At 37.6% G+C, this 19,019-nt stretch overlaps 1 protein-coding gene across 3 annotated transcripts in view; it reads right to left on the reverse strand.

Annotated features, from left to right (window-relative positions):
• Nucleotides 1-19,019, reverse strand: part of esr1 (estrogen receptor 1) — a 286,150-nt gene that overhangs the window by 76,275 nt on the left and 190,856 nt on the right. For all 3 annotated transcript variants that reach the window (XM_039747800.1, XM_039747799.1, XM_039747798.1), the window contains one exon: nucleotides 10,756-10,894. In XM_039747800.1, coding sequence (XP_039603734.1) covers nucleotides 10,756-10,894 — 139 coding nt within the window. The remainder of the gene's footprint in view (nucleotides 1-10,755; nucleotides 10,895-19,019) is intronic.

The following is a 19,019-nucleotide window of genomic DNA, read 5'->3' on the forward strand; positions in this document are numbered from 1 at the left end:
GGAGTTGGCTGACCTGCGTTGTAATAGAGAATTGGCGGACTTGGCCCAGGTGTCCTTTAGAGAGATAGTGTGCACCCCTAAGGTGGCGCGGGAGGAGATTCCAGACCAGACAGGTAGGAATAGGTGGGTCACGGTCGCAAGGCGTAAGGTAAAGGGTGCACACTGTCCGGGGGCATCAACCCCAGAATTAGAAGTGTCTAACCGTTATCATGTCCTGGCGGAGCTGGACGGTGACTCTGATAATTCTGAGGTGGTAGGCAGGGTTGAGGAGCCCCAACGGGCCACCTCAAAACCAGTTCCCAAAAGAGAGGTAGTGATAGTTGGGGACTCAATCATTAGGGGGATTGAAGCGCAGGTGTGCTCCAGAGAGAGAGAGTCTCGTACGGTGTGTTGCCTTCCGGGAGCACAGGTGGGAGACCTCCCTGGAAGGGTGGATAGGCTCTTGGCCAGAGCGGGTGGATCCAGTTGTCATTGTCCACGTTGGAACAAATGACATACATAAGGGTAGTCTGTCAGTTCTGCGATCCAAATTCAAAGAGTTAGGTACCAAGCTGAGGAGCAGAACTGACAAGGTAGTCTTCTCCGAAGTTCTGCCTGTGCCACGCGCCAGTCCAGGTAAGATTGAGGAGATTAGAAGGCTTAGCGTGGCTCAAATCTTGGTGCAGGGTAGAAGGGTATAGGTTTATGGGGCATTGGGACTCCTTTTGGAACAGATGGGACCTGTTCGCCGTGACGGGTTACATCTGAACCGGAGGGGCACCAATGTATTGGGGAGGCGTATGTGTAGGCTAGTCGAGGATTGTTTAAACTAGGGAATGGGGGCAGGGAGTTTAGGACAGGCCAGATTTAGATCTATACATGGAAGAACAAACAATGGTGTAGAAATAAAAATGCATAGTAATGTAAATTTTAAGCAAACACGTAAAGATAGAAGGATTAACACATTAAAAATAGCTTGCCTTAATGCTAGAAGTATCAAAAATAAGGTAAGTGAGTTGGAGTTGTATGTAGCAGAGCACAATTATGATATTATAGCAATAACGGAAACCTGGCTAAATAACAAAGATGGGGATGAGTGTAACATAGAGGGATACACATTTTTTAGGAAGGATAGACAGAACAGAAAAGGAGGTGGGGTTGCTGTTTATGCCAAACAGGAATTAAATGTAAGTCATCTTCAGTTGGATGATGAGCCCCATCTTAGTGAGGACATGTGGCTTCGCCTGGAAAATATTAGGGAAAAAGGTCTCATTTTAGGAGTGTGTTATAGACCACCCAATTCAGACAGTAATTTCAACACACATCTTTTAGTAATATCAAAAGGCAAGTTTACAGGGGATATTATAGTCATGGGGGACTTTAATTATCCAAATATTAACTGGGATAACCTTACAGATGGAGGAGCACAAGAGCAGGAGTTTTTAGAAGTAATCGTGACTGTTTTTAACACAGCATGTTAAAGCACCAACAAGGGGTGAAGCCTGTCTGGATTTAGTATTCTGTAATAATCAGGATAGAATTGAGGGTGTAGAGGTGATTGAACCACTAGGGTCAAGTGACCATAATGTAATACAATTCTCAGTATTTTGTAAGAGTACAGATGCAAAGACTAAAATTGTTAAGTTGAACTTTAGTAGGGCTAATTTTGAGCAGATGCGACAAAGTCTAAGTAGGATAGACTGGGATAAGCTTTTAAATGTGGAGACAGTCGAGGAGCAGTGGAACAGGTTTAAAATGTTTTACATGTAATGCAGGACAGATACATACCTAAATTTGGAAGTAATAGGAAACTAAAAAATCTCCACGATGGATTAATAAAGATTTAAAAAGAAGTTGCAAAGGAAAAACTGCTGTATAAGAAGGATTTAGGAGTCATAGTGGACTCCAAGCTATCAACTTCCAGACAGTGTTCAGAAGCCATTAAGAAGGCTAACAGAATGTTAGGTTATATAGCACGATCTGTGGAGTACAAGTCCAAGGAGGTTATGCTCAACCTTTATAATGCACTGGTGAGGCCTCATCTTGAGTACTGTGTGCAGTTTTGGTCTCCAGGCTACAAAAAGGGCATAGCAGCACTAGAAAAGGTCCAGAGAAGAGCGACTAGGCTGATTCCAGGTCTACAGGGGTTGAATTATGAGGAAAGATTAAAAGAGCTGGGCCTTTACAGTTTAAGCAAAAGAAGATTAAGAGGTGACATGATTGAAGTGTTTAAAATTATGAAGGGAATTAGTACAGTGGATCGAGACTTGTATTTTAAAATGAGCTCATCAAGAACACGGGGACACAGTTGGAAACTTGGTAAGGGTAAATTTCGCACAAACATTAGGAAGTTTTTCTTTACACAAAGAACGATAGACACTTGGAATAAGTTACCAAGTAGTGTGGTAGACAGTAAGACGTTAGGGACTTTCAAAACTCGACTTGATGTTTTCTTGGAGGAAGCAAGTGGATAGGACTGGCGAGCTTTGTTGGGCTGAATGGCCTGTTCTCGTCTAGATTGTTCTAATTCTAATTCTAATTCTAATTCTAATTCAATGTTCACAACTGATAGACAGGAATCTTTACATTTTTCTCTGCAAATTCCTTGGTGTGGAGCAACACCTTTTCCTTTTCCCAAAAATGTATTGGTTTTGATGATGAAAGCTTTTGCAGGTACATTAACCAGGTAATTGATATGCTCTTTTAACTGCCAATTTCTCCATAATTATGTTTTCTGATGATTTAAGTGAATAATTTAGACATGAATTTTCTAGGATATCCAAAATCCCTGGACTGCCTAAAATAAATTTTTTATTTCTACTTGCTGTTGTCTCCTGTATCTGTTAATGTGTTCCAAATATTGTCATAATCATTTAAAATGGTGGTAACCCTTTCATTACTACTATTTGCCATTTGTTCTAGCCGTTCAATGTAGGATATAAAAATATGTTTCACACTATTGAGTTGGTGACCAGCCTCGCAGTTAGGAGACCCAGGTTCGCTTCCCGGGTCCTCCCTGCGTGGAGTTTGCATGTTCTCCCCGTGTCTGCGTGGGTTTCCTCCGGGCGCTCCGGTTTCCTCCCACAATCCAAAGACATGCAGGTTAGGTGGATTGGCGATTCTAAATTGGCCCTAGTGTGTGCTTGGTGTGTGGGTGTGGGTGTGTTTGTGTGCGTCCTGCGGTGGGTTGGCACCCTGCCCTGGATTGGTTCCTGCCTTGTGCCCTGTGTTGGCTGGGATTGGCTCCAGCAGACCCCCGTGACCCTGTATTCGGATTCAGCGGGTTAGAAAATGGATGGATGGATGGATGGATGGATGAGTTGGTGACCAAGTATATTCAATTATATTCATTTGGCTGTCAATGTTATCCTCAATTTTGCCTTCAATTTTTTTCATGCTTGTAGTGGTTATTTAAATGGTTTCACTTCATCCTCCATTTCTTGCTCTTTCATTAATTTCTCTCATATCCATCTCCAGGTTAAAAATCAGCTTCCTTACATCCAGAACATTTTGAGTTTTTTGCACAGTGCTCTGGCGGTGTTTTATTGTTGGTCAAAGTTTGTTTAAGGGTTGCAGAATTAGATGACTGCAATTGAAACATACATAAAATGCACTCTATTTCAGTCTGAGTAAAGCATGGTGCATTTTCATTTTACATTTTCATGCAACGTTCAAAATACAAATATCTCAAATTTATGTGGTATAGGATACTAAGTAAAAACTATGCCAAAAATAATAAAAAATATATAAAAATAGATTTGCAAATAAATCTAATCCTTTAATAGCATTACTTGGAGTAATACCAGATGGGTTAAGATTATACAGCAATAAATCTACTGTGCTCATCTTTACTGCTTTGCTCGCACATCACCTTATCTTGTTCAACAGGAAGAATTCTAACCCACTTTCCATAACTCAATTTTAATGCAATGTCTTATATTATTTAAAATTAAAAACTTCTAAATTTCCCTTAAGAATTGGGGAAGAATTCATTAATGCTATTCTAAAAGTGGCCTGCTGGGCCTCTTCATACTATTCTGCTTTTCTTTTGATGTTCTAATTCAAAATTGTTTTATGATATTTCATAATGTTTTTTATGTCTTTCCCATCATGTTTTGCTTTGCTTTTTGCTGCCCTCTATGGATTTTGGTCATTGAGGAATGTGTTTTGAACATTAGATTTAATGTTTAAGGTATAGTTTAAAGTATTTTGTGCCTGTGGGATGCCTTCTTTGTTTTCTACTGGCGTCACCATTTTGTAAGCTTTTGTTTTTTTACTGTCTAGAAAACTGCCACATATTCATGGCATGTGACATTACTTTAGCAATAAAATAAAAGGTCACCACTTTTATCCAGTCACTATCTGAAATTGCAGATACTACAACATAAAACCTTTGTGATTTAAATATCTATATACAGTATATTCTTTGATTACATATTTTTCGGCATGTTTCTTTCACTATGATTTGTTTAGTGTTTGGGACCTTGGCGTCTTACCTGCTGATCTTTTATTTTAGTTTTAGTTTTACTTTCCCATTTACTTTTCTCCTGATCCTTTTCTCTTTTCACTACTTAGCCGTACATTAATGGGCTACTCATTTACACAGAGCTCTCTGAGCTGGGTAGTGGTGAGGTGTTAAGTGTTGATTATGATTTAATGCACCTTAATTTTCTGATATTTTCATGAAAATGCTCTTACTACACTTGACAGACATATTAACCCAGAAATGATAAATCAGGCCCAATACTTACTTATTTTATGATGCAGCTAGCCTTCACAGATTTGCTAACAAAATTATCAGATAAGGTGTCAGTCAGGTGAAATTCACTCACTCAGAATAAAAGTAAATGTATTGACTGGAGTGGTCCTGTTGACCTCTGAGCTGCCACATAGGATAGAGTGACAAAGGGCAGGGACAAGGTCCAGGAAAGCCAGCAGAGAGAAGTGGCAATTTATATGTTCATTACAGTGTTAGAGAAGAGCCCTGCTGGTTAAGGGGAACTGGTATCCCAGAAGGGCAGGAGAAAGGTAAGGGCAAAGATCAGAGGAGAGAGAACACTGAAAAAATGGCATGTCAGATTGAAATAAAAAAAATACATACATCTGTTGCACCTAATAAAAATTGTTTTTATCAAACATAATTTAATTATGCTTAATACACTGAATTAATATCCTAAAACATATTTTTATATAAAATGAATGAAACTTTTTCATTCTCTGTTGAATTAATTAAATTATGTTTAACATGCCAATAAAGCATAATAATTTAACAATTATTTCAGAAACCTTTTAAAAAATGCATCTCACTTACTTGGCTATAACCTTCTTAGGCTGTCAATTATACTTGTTCCAGTATCATTTTATAGTTCATGTTCTAAGTCAGGGGTGTCGAACTCCAGCCCTGGATGGCAGCAGTGATTGCAGGTTTTTATTCTAACCGTCTTCCTAATCAGTGGCCCATTTTCATTGCTAATTACCTTCTTTTCCTTTCATTTCAATAGCCTTGTTTTTAAGGATTCAGTATTCTGGATTTATTCCTTTTTTCATTAAATGGCAGCCAAACAGAAACGAAATGTGAAATGAGCCAACAGATGACCAGCTAAACTGGAATTTCACTCTCCAACCAATTTCACTCCAACCAGTCTCTTAATAAGAAGCCTTTTCCCACTGTTAATTAAACCTGTTATTAAATTCCATGGCTTGTTGCTCCTCTCATTCTGCCACAGCAGACATTTCCAAAACTGTTGATTTTTCTGTTTTTTCTAAGAATGTCGTCAAAATGCTTTGGTGACCTGAGAGATCAACCTTACTGAGACCTTCACCTTTCTTTATTTCCAGATATTGTGTGATGGGCACAGGCGAGCTGGTCATGTGGCGGCTCGTTTTGTGTCTCTTTATTGTTTGGCTGCTAATTAAGGAATAAGTAACAACTGAGGGGCCTGAGTCAAGTTAATTAAAACTACAGCAAAAGAAGTTAATTAGCAGCAAAAACTGGTCACTAATGAAGAAGATGGTTAGAATGAAAACCTGCAGCTGCTGTGGCCCTCTAGGACTGGTGTTCGACAGCGGTGTTTAATAAGAAATAAAGAGGTTTGCTTATACCAAAACAAATTTTATTTGGTAAAAACAATACAAACAAACAAAAATACAAACGATTAGTGTTCAAAAGCCAAAATGTACAGCAGTTGTACAAGAACACTGCTTATTTGGCTGTGTCAGAATGCCATGACCAATATATAACTTAAAATGAACACAAAATGCACCTTGGATAGAGTGTTATATTGTAAAATACACTTATTTATATTTATGTAACTGTATATATTATGGAATAAATATTTGTAAAATATAAAGTGCAAAAATTTCTGCTTGGCACCTTCTTTCACAAATTAATTTTTGTTTTTTTATTTTCAAACGAGCAAATTTGGCAACTGCATTGTATTGTATTTGGTTGCATTATTTATTTGTCTGTATTAATAGTATTTAACTGGTTGAGTAATGTTATGATAATACTAATGAACAACAATATCGGAAATAGTTGACCCGTAATGAAAGTCATAACTTTTTTTTTTCCAAATATGTAAATGTACATGTACTAAGCGAGACAACTTAAAAGTACATTTACTGACTTGTGACAGTAGTTAGTGAGCATAGTTGGATAAAAGATTAAAAAAGAATACAAGGAAAAAACGCAAAATGGAGGAACTTTAGTCTAAGTGATTAAGTATTTTAAATGAATATCTGAATATTTCTCGTGTGTGTGTGTGTGTTTTAATTTTTATTTCACTAACCTTTTGCTCTTAACTGGCGACAACAACTCAAACCCAGTTATCCAACCTCTGCTGACGATGAATCCACTTTTTGTGTATTAATTTCCGGTGAGGACTAAATAAAACTATTTTGACTTCTACCTAAATGACTGAAATTTGTATATTGTACAATACCAAAAGATTCAATACATTAAACATGATCAAGTTATGTTCAAAATGTGGAACATAAACAATATATGTAATCTCTATATATAATCTTCATTTGGATCTTGATCTTTGTTTTTCCGCGAATGAATTAGAAGAAGAAGCACTAGATGGCAGTAGAGAGACAGCTAAAACATAGGCATTAAGAATTAATTGCATTAAGAATCTCCTCCAGGCTTATACTACTGAAGACTGTAGTACTCCAGTTACACCTCAAAACACAGACATTCAAACTAAACAAATTGTTGTGCTTTAAATTAACTAAAGAGATCTTCATTTAGATCTTGATCTTTGTTTGTCCGCGAATTCCACGCATGCGTAGACCACCTTCCAGTTTAGTACGTTGCTGTTACTCATGGATGTCAACAATGTGCCGGAATAACGAAAGGGGTGGTGGACAGTGTTACGCTGGTTAGCTCCAGAGGCCTGGTTAGAGTATGAGATTGACGAAAATAGAAGGTACGAGCCTACGTAACATATGAATGAAAGAAAGACAGTGGGTAAAATGAATGACAACGTAACAGCACGTTCCGGAAATGATTATTGTTACATTGTAGCCGGCGAGTGGTGCGCGTCTCACAGTTGTACCGTGGCTTGCTCACATGTCAGTGATGTGATCCCTATTTATGCTTTAAAGAGCCTGGATACCTATGTGTCCCCCTTTTATAACCATTGCTCCGTGTATATTGCCTTACTCTTTGGATTGCCACAAAGCAACCTGCGAGATTGGAGAAAGGTTGAGAAGACATCGTGTGAGGAAACGATAGTGTCGTGAAAACGAGATGGACTGTGAACGGACAGAAGCAGAAATGCTTCTACACCACCACATAATTACTATTCGGACAGTGATTCCAAGTAGGCCGTTCCTATCGAATCAATGTCCAAGGGTTTTCTTTTGTAATTTTGTTTCCCTTATAAAAATCATAATGCTGTGTGATGAAGGGCTTAGTTCATGACTGGCAGCCGCGTTTAAACAGGGAGCCCTTCACAGACAACTTTAACACGTGCAACGTAGTTGGGTGCACATGGCTAGTATAAACCCTGCCAATTGTCTAAAGGTTAAAAGGGAGAAATCTGGTTTTTAACCTCCAGCTCATTTAATTGACACAATAACTGAGTAGAAAATACAGCTGTCACAGAGACTTGGTCCTTGATGGCTAAGGAGGGCTCAAGGGATACACTGATCGCTGAAGCTGCAAAAGGACACTGCATCCTGATGGCTCCAAAATGTTGCAGATGCACCTCTAATCTTAAAAGTAATTATATGGGATTAGCTAAAGGTGACACTAGGAGGTGATATTGATTTATCATAGTGAAAAGCTCTTTGAGTCTAATGTTGGTTAATGAATTCTGGCTAATCTGGTTAGAAGAAGAAAGGCCAATCCAGCAAAATAGAAACACAGAGAAAGACATGGGATAGTGAAAGGAGACCATGAACCACCCCACCTGGTAGATTTATGGAACACACACAAGATTATTCTTCATAATGTAATCAGGAGATTTACCTCCTTAGGAATGGATTTTATTCCAAAAAAAATGTAAAAGTGTTGCATTTTTATTAAATGTCAAAAGTATAATAATGATGCAAATAATAATGAATAAAAATAATAATATGAAATGAACAATAATTACAAAAATAATAACAGTAATAAAAATACTTCTAATGATGCCAGAGCAGTGTATAATCTCAAAATGAGTCTTTTGTGTGGTAAATCTTAAAGAACGGTGAAAGACACAATCCAGCATCACAGTCATGACTATAATAGCGTGTTTAGTTTCAGATTTTCTTTCCAGATTTCAGTTTTTGAACAGCACACTGCACAGGTACAGGTTGGATTATGTTTTTTGTTTTTTTTTCTGTTGGAGGTATATAATCAATAAAATGTCAACCAATAAGATGCTCTGGATTGATCCGCAATGTGCTGCATCAACTGCGTCTCTTTAGTGGTAGTGTGAATGGTGGATGTGCGGCAATGATTTGTTCTACAAGATGCCATGTACAGTTAGCATCAAATACAGTTTTGCCAGCTTTTTGTGTGTATAAAGTGAATGCATTCCAAAGGCACTGTTCCACCACATGACAAGATATCTTTTTGTAGTATTTCTTTTGTTGCCTCCGCATAATGGGCTAGAAAGTCAATTCTTTAACTGCACTATGTACACCACCCATCGTGCTATTGTAGTCAACCACAGCACAAGGTTTTGTAACCTGCTTGTTGCGTTTTGCCTCCACAGTGACTGTAGCTGCATTATGTACGGACCTAAGAAGACAAGCATGTTTCTTGTCTTTCCATTTCAGTGCAAGCACTTTACCTTTTTGCCAAGCTACTAGTAAACCTTACTGTAATTTAGCTCTGCCAAAGTTTTCAGGCATGCCACGACGGTTGGGACGCACTGTTCCATATGCATCAGTCTTTCTTTGCAGCAAGATGTCAAATAGCTGTGGTGAAGTAACCTTGATCCTGTAGAACATCTATCAAAGTCAGCACTGATGATGTAGCAATGCCGTACTAATTTATTGTGGTGCTGAGAGAGGACATGCAGGTGGTGGGTGTGACAGAGCAAGATGTAGAGGACAGGAAGATATGGAACAAGATGATCTGCTGTGGCAACCACTAATGGGAGCAGCCGAAAGAAGAACAAGAAAAAGAAGATTGTATTTTGGATCAAACATTGTCCATTTCCCAGTGTACGGAACCGAATTCCAGATGTATCCCATTTTAGATTCACAAAGTTAGTAAAACGTTATGCCAAATCTTGCTTTTTTTGATGCAAAGTACTGCATCCATGACAGCCCGTCCTTATAAGCCATGAAACTTTCATTGTTGTCGACATCACGGTCCAGAATGTAAATGCTCCGAAATTTTGCAACAATGGCCTGGTACAGTATATCTTCTAAATTTACTTTAGTTTGGGTGCTGAATAGGTATTCTCATCAAAGTCTTCATTGTTGGCAAAGTGCAGATATTTCATAATTAGTGAAAACCTACACTCAGATGTAATTTCTCCAAAGAACAGCAGCACTGACAGCACTTTTACAGCCCGAGTGATTCTCTGTTTTAGTGCTTACGCATCTGTACAGTTGCCTGAGTGACAATTGGGACTAGTGCTTTTAATGCAGTTTTCACAGCCCAAATAATGCTTGGGTCTAATGCTAAGGAGGGAAAAAACTCTAAACAGACCAAGAAACAAGTCAAGGACAGGTTGATCTCCAACCCAGTGACACTCACAAGATCACCAAACTAATAAAGAATTAAAGTCGAAAACCTCCGCAGGATTCAACAACCAAACCAATAATAAATCACTAACCAAAGTAAATTGGGCAACATAGAGATAATATTTATTTTGAAATCCCAAAACTATAATAACCAGAAGCTATGCTGGCAGTGATGATGTCACACATCACAAGGTCGGGGTCACTTGACCAAAAAAGTCAATGAAGCCCCAACAAAGATAGCTTCTAAAATGAAATATGACCTCACTAAAATTGCGGCCTCATGAAGACCACATCACAAAAGTAAAAAGTCAGCAAACAAAAAAAACCCAACCATAAATTCAAAATGACTTATAAAATTAGTGCAAAAGCTAAAAGCAAAAAAAGTTAAAGGCTTCATTTTTTGTTATTTGTTTACTTTAATGTTGCTCCCTTTTTTTGTACTTCTGCCATGCACTATAAAATCACCATTTTTAACATGCATGTCCTCTGTAGTGTTATTTTGGATTATAAAGGTCTATATAATACATTTTAAAGCATTATTATACATTGAAAAATGTTCAAATGTCAATGTGAAAAATTAACACCGACCTGTCAAGCATCAAATCTGGAGCAAAGAACAGTTTCCCAGGATGGTTCACTGAACGCCAGATGAGGCCAATCATTAAGATCTCTAGCCAGCAACATTCTAGTAGCTGCACCTGGTCATGGAGAACTAAATCCATAAAGCCTAAGAAATCAAACACAGAACACATAATATCAGATGCATAGAAAAAAACTTAGGCACCAATTTTTGAGCTGAAAAAATAATACAATAAAAGTTTGATATCACTTGTGGCAATACTCACATATGTTGAATTTCACATATAATGTACTGATTGAGTTTAATAATTGAATCAATCACAGTTATGCAGTGCTATTTAAGAACCTATGCATGTTAATGAGTTTTTATAAAACTGAAAAATAATGAAAGTTTACTAATAGAACAAAAATTATTTTTTACAGTTTTCTGGATAAGCTTGAGGTGTGTCTGTTATAAAAGTATTCAAAACATTCAGCTATCATCTCTTCAGTTGTATTTAAGTCAAACTATATAAGAAAGGAAATTAACAAAATACTGAAGTTCTGATGGGAGGAACATGAGACTAGGTTACAATTGTCAAATCTTACATGTTCGGCTGCTAAACTGCTATTAATATTATTTCCTCCAATGGTAAAAAAAATGTCTGGAAGTAAGTGATAAAGTGCTTAATGATTTGAAAGACAGACTGCAGTAGATGGTGGGCCTGTCCTCTCATAAAGCCACAGTCTTAAACTGTGATGGATGCGATCATTCTTCTGAGTTTAAGCAGATGGATTTAAAATGTACTCAGAAATGATGTGTGGTTGCACCCAGTAGTGACATAGTATCACAGTCTTTTAAGTCGCTAACCTGGAAGAAGATGAAAGACCACTGACCAACAGCTCTGTTACTTCACGACTTTGATTAGTACTAAGTGTGATAGTCTGTTTTTTTCTTTTACAACACAAAAAAAAAATGTAATGAGCCATTTCTTTAAAATCATTCTTTCACAATTTCCTGCCTCAAAGCCTGAAGAAAAAAATCAGAATACAATCTAATGACAATATACTATATTGTAAGCAATAATTATGTTATGTACTGTATAATAAGGGAGAAAAATAAAAAAATAACTACTGAGACATGAAGCTGAAGCAGAAGCCTTGACAACTTTTAAGAAGAATCTGGATGAGGGACAGCTTAGTGATTAGCTAAACAAATGGGCTTGATGGACTGAAGGTTCTTCTATTGTTAGTCATATTTCTTATATTGCGATGTTTCTTATATTATTAGTTCTCCAAATAAGCATACCTTAATGGTTTTCCAAATGTGACTAAAGACTTACCAGCAACTGAACCTGGATGGCAGAGCAGTGCATCACAAAGGCCAATTACACACCCGTTTGATTTAATAAGTACTTTGACTTAGTCTTTCAGAAAGCTGTTGTAACAAAGTAATTTTAGGATAGTTTCATAGGATATCTTTATTTTTCTTTAACTGTATCTTTTCCTATTAAGAGTGCTGCAGCATTTGCATCTTGTGTTTGGACTATTCTGAACTCAGAAGTATAACAAGAAATACACCCTTTCATCCACTACATGCAAATTTAACTTTCTTCCTTCTGTAAATGTTAGACATTGCAGTGATTTTGTCAAATTCATTAATATTTGTTGTGAATGAAAGACACATAAAGTTGCCTCTTTGCGGTAGCCTCTCCGCACACACCGTCAGTCTCGTTTCCACTAACTTCCATTTCAAATTCTGCTAAACATATAATAAAAATGTCACACTGCCAAAAGGCTACATAAGAAAAAGTCTTCTACTGCAGTATAAGCACATGACATCCAGTTTCAAGCCTCCCATTTGAAATTTAAATGTATCTGCTAATGACAAAGGTACAATTTACATTTACTCTCATCAAGAGTGGTTAGCACTGCTGTCTCAAGGAGTCAGCCATCTGGGTTTGAATAACACACACAATTGATGTCTGTGTGGAGTTTGTAAGTTCTTCTCATGTCTGTGTGGGTTTTCCTTCATCTATCACATTCCTAAAGCTGGGCAGGTTAAGATGATTGATCATCATCATCATATCTTATCACGCCACTGCCATATCCAGGTAAGAGAAGTGTCATTATCATCCTTAAGATCTTCATCGGTGCATATAGAGCCTTGGGAACATTCATGGAGAATGCGGTCTATTGTTTGGGTGGGCTCACCACAAGGACATTCAGCAATTGTTGTGAGGACCCATCTAAGGAGGTTGTCCCTTGTTTTCCCCAACTTTGACGGTTAAGCTTGACCCAGTCTTTCCTAGAGAGGAATGTTCTATTAGGTAGATGTGCTTTAGGCGTAGGTAAAGCTTCACTGGGAGGGCTACAGTCAGTCTCTCACTGCCTATCGAGCCTATGTGCTGTGGACTGCTTTGGATTGAGGGGTCAAACTGTGGCAAAGCTCTGACGAGAAGGTAGTCAGTGATTTACGTCCTGGTGGTAGTGGAATGGGTGTCTGGAATCCATCACTTGCTTGAACCTTTGTACTCTTGAACTGGTTTCTCATCGCATATGGGGAGGTACGATCCCGGCCAGCCTGTATAAGGCTGGAAGGCACATTGTTCACAATGTGCCGGTGATGAGCACTATTTAGCTCAGGGTCAACCTTGTTGATATGGGTTGACCTAGCCCACACTTGTGCGCAATACTTTGCAGTTGAATAACAGAGTGCCATGGCTGTTGATCTCAGGGTCTGCTCCCCAGGATGTGTTTGCTAGTTTGCTAAGGAGATTATTCCTGCTGGATATTTTCTTTTTGAGTTTAAAACAATATATTCTTTAAAAGAGAGTGTCCTGTCCAGGGTGATGTCTAAGTAAACAGGATGTTCGGTGTTCTTCAATATTTTGTTGTTCCACCTGATCTCTAGAGTTGTGTTTGATTGTCTGTTGTTAGGGCGGCACAGTGGCACAGTGGTAGCGCTGCTGCCTCGCAGTTAGGAGACCCGGGTTTGCTTCCTGGGTCCTCCCTGCGTGGAGTTTGCATGTTCTCCCCGCGTCTGCGTGGGTTTCCTCCGGGCGCTCCGGTTTCCTCCCACAGTCCAAAGACATTCAGTTTAGGTGGATTGGTGATTCTAAATTGGCCGTGGGTGTGTTTGTGTGTGTCCTGCGGTGGGTTGGCACCCTGCCTGGGATTGGTTCCTACCTTGTGCCCTGTGTTGGCTGGGATTGGCTCCAGCAGACCCCCGTGACCCTGTGTTTGGATTCAGCGGGTTGGAGGATGGATGGATGGATGTCTGTTGTTAAGATGGAAGGTACAGACCTGTGTCTTCCCTGGGTTGGCATTAAGGAACCATTTAATGTAATACTCTGAGAGGACACTTGTGATCACTGGCTGGTCGTTGGTATAGATATTGAACAGAATGGGAGCTACCACTGAGCTTTGAGGAAGTCCGTTTTTCTGATTCCTCCAAGATGATTGATGTTTCCACATTGACCCTGCGTTCATGAGTGGGCCCTTTGGTAGAATGGCATTCATTCCTGGGTTATTTTCTGTGCCACACTGCCAGGATAATCTCTGACCTCCAACAATCTTGAATCTGATTTAGTGGTTGTGGGTATGGATTGATGAATACATTCAATCCATTTGGCAATGCAGAAATACAATGTCATCAACCAAATCAGGTGACTCAAGATTTCTTAAGAATCGCTATTAATCAAACATAGTCTAAAAGTGAAAAGAATTGCCCAAATTAAAAAAAAAATAATGAGCTACAATGTTCTAATGTCCCATCTGCCATTGTTTCTAGCAGGTTTACAAATGAAGTATGAAAAACATACAAAGCAAAAAAACAACTTTCACCAGTTATCAGAACTGGTTAGGATGTCAGTCCATTGTAGGGTACACACAGCCAGGTTTACTCATTCTCAGTTAATTTACAGTCAGTAATTAACCTAAACTGAGCATATTTGGGCTAAAAATCAAAAAACTCAGAGTGAACCCCCAGACACAAAGAAAGCATACAAACGTCACACATGGAGTGACACAGGTGCTTTTAGCTGAGACTCATCAATTTTAAACCCTCTGCAAGACAATTATTTTAAATGTTAATAAAATGGAACACAAAATACTAACCAAATTAAGAAATTTAAAATGTGTATCTTTCCAAAATGCATTTGCTGCTGTATGGCTGCTGAGAAGACTTGAGACCACAACTGTTCTTTCTCCTAATTGTATCTAAATTTAGTGAGTGTTGCTTGACACAAAAACTTCTTACTGTATCTAAATTGTTTATGCAGTAATCATAATTGCTGAACAGCCTTAGGAAGTCCATCTCATTCACATTAGTCATGAACAAATTCTTCACTTCAACCTGCATTTCTTCTATAGGATAGTTTAAATTATGCTTTGTAGTTATAGTTTTTTGACTATATCTTATATTTTGAATAAATCAATGTGTATATAAAAGCATTCCCGTACACGTACCTTGCTGTTGTTTATGTACTGTATATAGAGTTTGGATGTCATGTCCATATCTGTGTGGGATTTTCTCTTTGTCCTACAATTCTCTGGCCATGAGCCAGATATGCATTATTAGGTCCATTGGTGACTCTAAATTGGCCCAGTAGAAGAGTGTGTGAATGACCCTTCAATGGACGGGCCAAGATGGGCTTGAGCAAACTGCATTTTAGAATTAAATAAAGATTTGAAGGATTTGCTAAAGTTCTGTTATGTAATGTTTATCTGATAATGAAATACAAACTTTTGTACATAACACAATAAACAAATCTCTGAATGCTCTGGATAAAACACAATTAGGCCCTGTGTGAATACTGTAAGATGAAATTGTCCTTCATAAAGAAAAAGTTAAAGTCATGAGACTGGGGGATGTCATACTTATGAAATAATTAATTTTGGGAAAAAAGTCTTCAGGTTAAAATGACATAAGAATAGCAAGTAAAGAATCTAATCATTACTTTCCCAAAATCACCCATAAATTGTTCAGAAAAAGAAAATTTTGCTGCTGGAAAGTCCTTGAAAAAATGACTCCAGTTTTGTCCTATTCCCAGATTTATGTACTTCTCTTGAGACTCCCAGTGTCTAAAGGACACATCATGAGTGTAATGCCAAATATTTAATGATATGTTTTTTCTGGGAGAATCTGCAGGGATTGAGAATTGGTTGAGTTGGATTAAAATTGTATTTAAAATATAGGTGAACGCAGCAATAATACAGAAATGTAAGAGTGTCCTATTCGGACCTAATATATACAGTAAGTAAGTTCTATATGAATATGCAATGGAAAGAAATCTAAATGCTGTTTCATACAAATCACATACACTTCCTGCTGTGTTTCAGTATGACCTGCCATATCTTCATTCTTTTTCCCATTAAACAAAAGTAACTTATCTGCTTTAGATGACAAATAATAAATAACTTTTAATAAAAGCTTGGTATATGGGAACAAACTATAACCTCGTTTAGTAATTATACGTTTTTATCTTGAATTTATTGCTTCTAAATGGAAAAGAAATACTTTGAATTTTATAATTTATCAGATTGAAAGTGTAATAAATCAGCCGAGAGAACCTTGTAGTAAATAAATATTGCATGTTGAAAGTACACAGCCTGTCACCCTAATTGCAAATCCGGTTTCTTGTGTTCTCAATAACTGCTCCACTGGCTTTTGGACATTATTTCTTGGAGTCGATACCATAGTCAAAGTTAATTTTTGTTAGCATTATAATCTGAACAATCTAGGTCAAGTACCGGATCTCTAATTTGATTCCAGGACCTGTCATCATATTTTTGGTTTTAAACTTAATTTCCCATACAGTTGTGGAATGAACACATCTGCTACAAAGGTTATTTTTTTTTAACAAATAGTGAAGAAAAAAACAGTAGTATTGGCAGATGCTAATGTACAATCAAACCTACACTATGCAGTCTCACAAATATATAAAAAGAGTAATATATCATGCAAAATATGTATACAGTGCACTGACTTCAAGCCATTTTCTTTAAATTTGGCCCTTTCACATTTGAATGAGTTAATCAGCTCTTCTATTTAGTTTCTAGTTAGGTGAGTCAATTCTAAGAATACTATGTACAAGGCAAGAATCATTCGTAAAAAATACACAATTTATTACTGGGCCCCCAGCATGCACACTGCCACATCCAGTAGCCAATTAATGTAAGCTGCTCATTTTTACATGATATTAATAAAAACATTTTCTCTTAGAATTTCCCCATGAATAAACATCATATACAGGCTATCTATGGAATTTACTGGAAAACTCGGCACTTAAAGAAGTGAGCCAGCAGTCACTGGTATTCAGGGCCAGCACCTTTTGTTAGCATAATGGAGAGTACCAGTATATCTTCGCAAATTTTTACTGGGGGATACCCCCTCAACTTTTGCCACTTTGTGCCACCTTAAGTTGGTTCAACTTCAAGCACTGGGTAAACTCTCAGTCAAAGCCAAGTGTGAGCACAAACTGTCATTACCCTAAAAAACACGTTACATACATTTCCCACACCAGGACTGAATATGATTCATCAGTGTTAGGAATCAGAATAATTATTCTGATCTTGTTTTATTTCAAATGCTACTGATTTTTTTAATGCTTTGATTGATAAGGAATAACTATATATTGTTATTTTTGAAAATAATTTTGTATACAACTGTGTAATATTAATTTTATTTAAATTTATTGATGTTTTGTTTTGAATTTACTGTGACACTATTTTATTTTCTACCCAAACCTACCATTTTGTGATACCACTTCCATGGTGGTAGGAGGATGTGTCACAACAATAACAATAACAATATAAAGGTCAGTGCCACAAACAAACCTTTGTCCAAGACTGTGGATACATTTTTCACTTTTGTTCTTCTGGTTTTTGAATTTCGGCTAGTATACTTTGACTTTGATTTTGGTTATTCATTACTGAATTTGACACTTGATTTTCTGACTTTGTGGCTTTGGCCTTCAGTCTGCTCTTGACAGTGTTTCATCCCCCGTTCCACTCTGACATTTGCCTATCTAAGGCAGAACACCCAGAATCTGCCCAATTGGCCTATGTGGAAAATTGCAAAGTTATCAGGTATAGCTTCGTAAATATCATGCAGACTACATATAAGACAATGCCGGGATATGTACAATAAGTAAGCCAATAATAAATGACCTGGGGCCTCATGTATAAACGGTGCGTACGCACAGAAATGTTGCAAAAGAACGTTTCCATGCTCAAATCGCAATGTATAAAACCTAAACTTGGCGTAAAGCTACTGCTACTGTTCCTGTATGGTTTATCTTTCTTTTTCAGATCCACATTACTAACGCAGCTTTATAAATACACTGAAATTTACCGCATATTGGCTATTAGTTTAATGCATCTGATTGTAATTAACCTGTAACAATATAATGGTCCATGGAATGGCCAAACTATTCCAAATACCATAGCTGCTTTAGCATTGTTACTCTCACTGCACCATCTTCTTCTTCTTTTTCTTCTTACAGCTGCTCCCTTTAAGGGTTGCCACAGCGGATCATCTTTTTCCATATTACTCTCACTGCACGACTCGGAGTATTTATATCACTGTATCTGAGTGTGAATCACAGCAGCAGCTGATCAGAAAGAGAATTATTGGTATACAGCATCAAGCACACGTTGCCTCAGCCACGGCAAAACGTTTCAAAGCCTTTCCTATAATGACCTCGCGGTTCAGAAATAGTTTCATCCCAAGAACTATAAACGCACTCAATCAATTGCTCCTTGTAGAACTGTTTGTACTTATAAGTACAATTACCTCACTGTAAACTTGCACTACAGTTATAATATTACATAACCTGTGCCATTTTATAAAGCGCGTATTTACATATGATGACGATATCATTTTTAAGATGAAATGCAGCAAATTATGTTGATTATATTATACAGATAAAACTTTAACTTCATTTAAATAATCTGTGTTGTTAATAATTAAACATGTGAGGACACAGTGCCGCAGTGCTAGCAAGTTCATGTATTGTTCCTGCCTCGCGCTGTATATTTGCTTAGGCTGGCGTGACACTGGAAGGCTAGATGGATAGAATAATTAAACACGTACTATGAAGATATTTCAATGTTCCTTAAAAGTTCTGAAGAATTGTCGTTGTAAGCTTGCAGACGGCTTAACGTCTATTACAGAGCTGATTGTGTGGCGATTGGGTATTTGGGGAAAGAAAAGTAAGGACAGGAATTGGGGGTTACTACGTTTGAAAGAGACAGTACTGCTACAATAAATTATTTCATCGAAGGTCGCG

The sequence above is a fragment of the Polypterus senegalus genome, chromosome 3 (assembly GCF_016835505.1).
Source record: "Polypterus senegalus isolate Bchr_013 chromosome 3, ASM1683550v1, whole genome shotgun sequence".
Lineage (NCBI taxonomy): Eukaryota > Metazoa > Chordata > Cladistia > Polypteriformes > Polypteridae > Polypterus > Polypterus senegalus.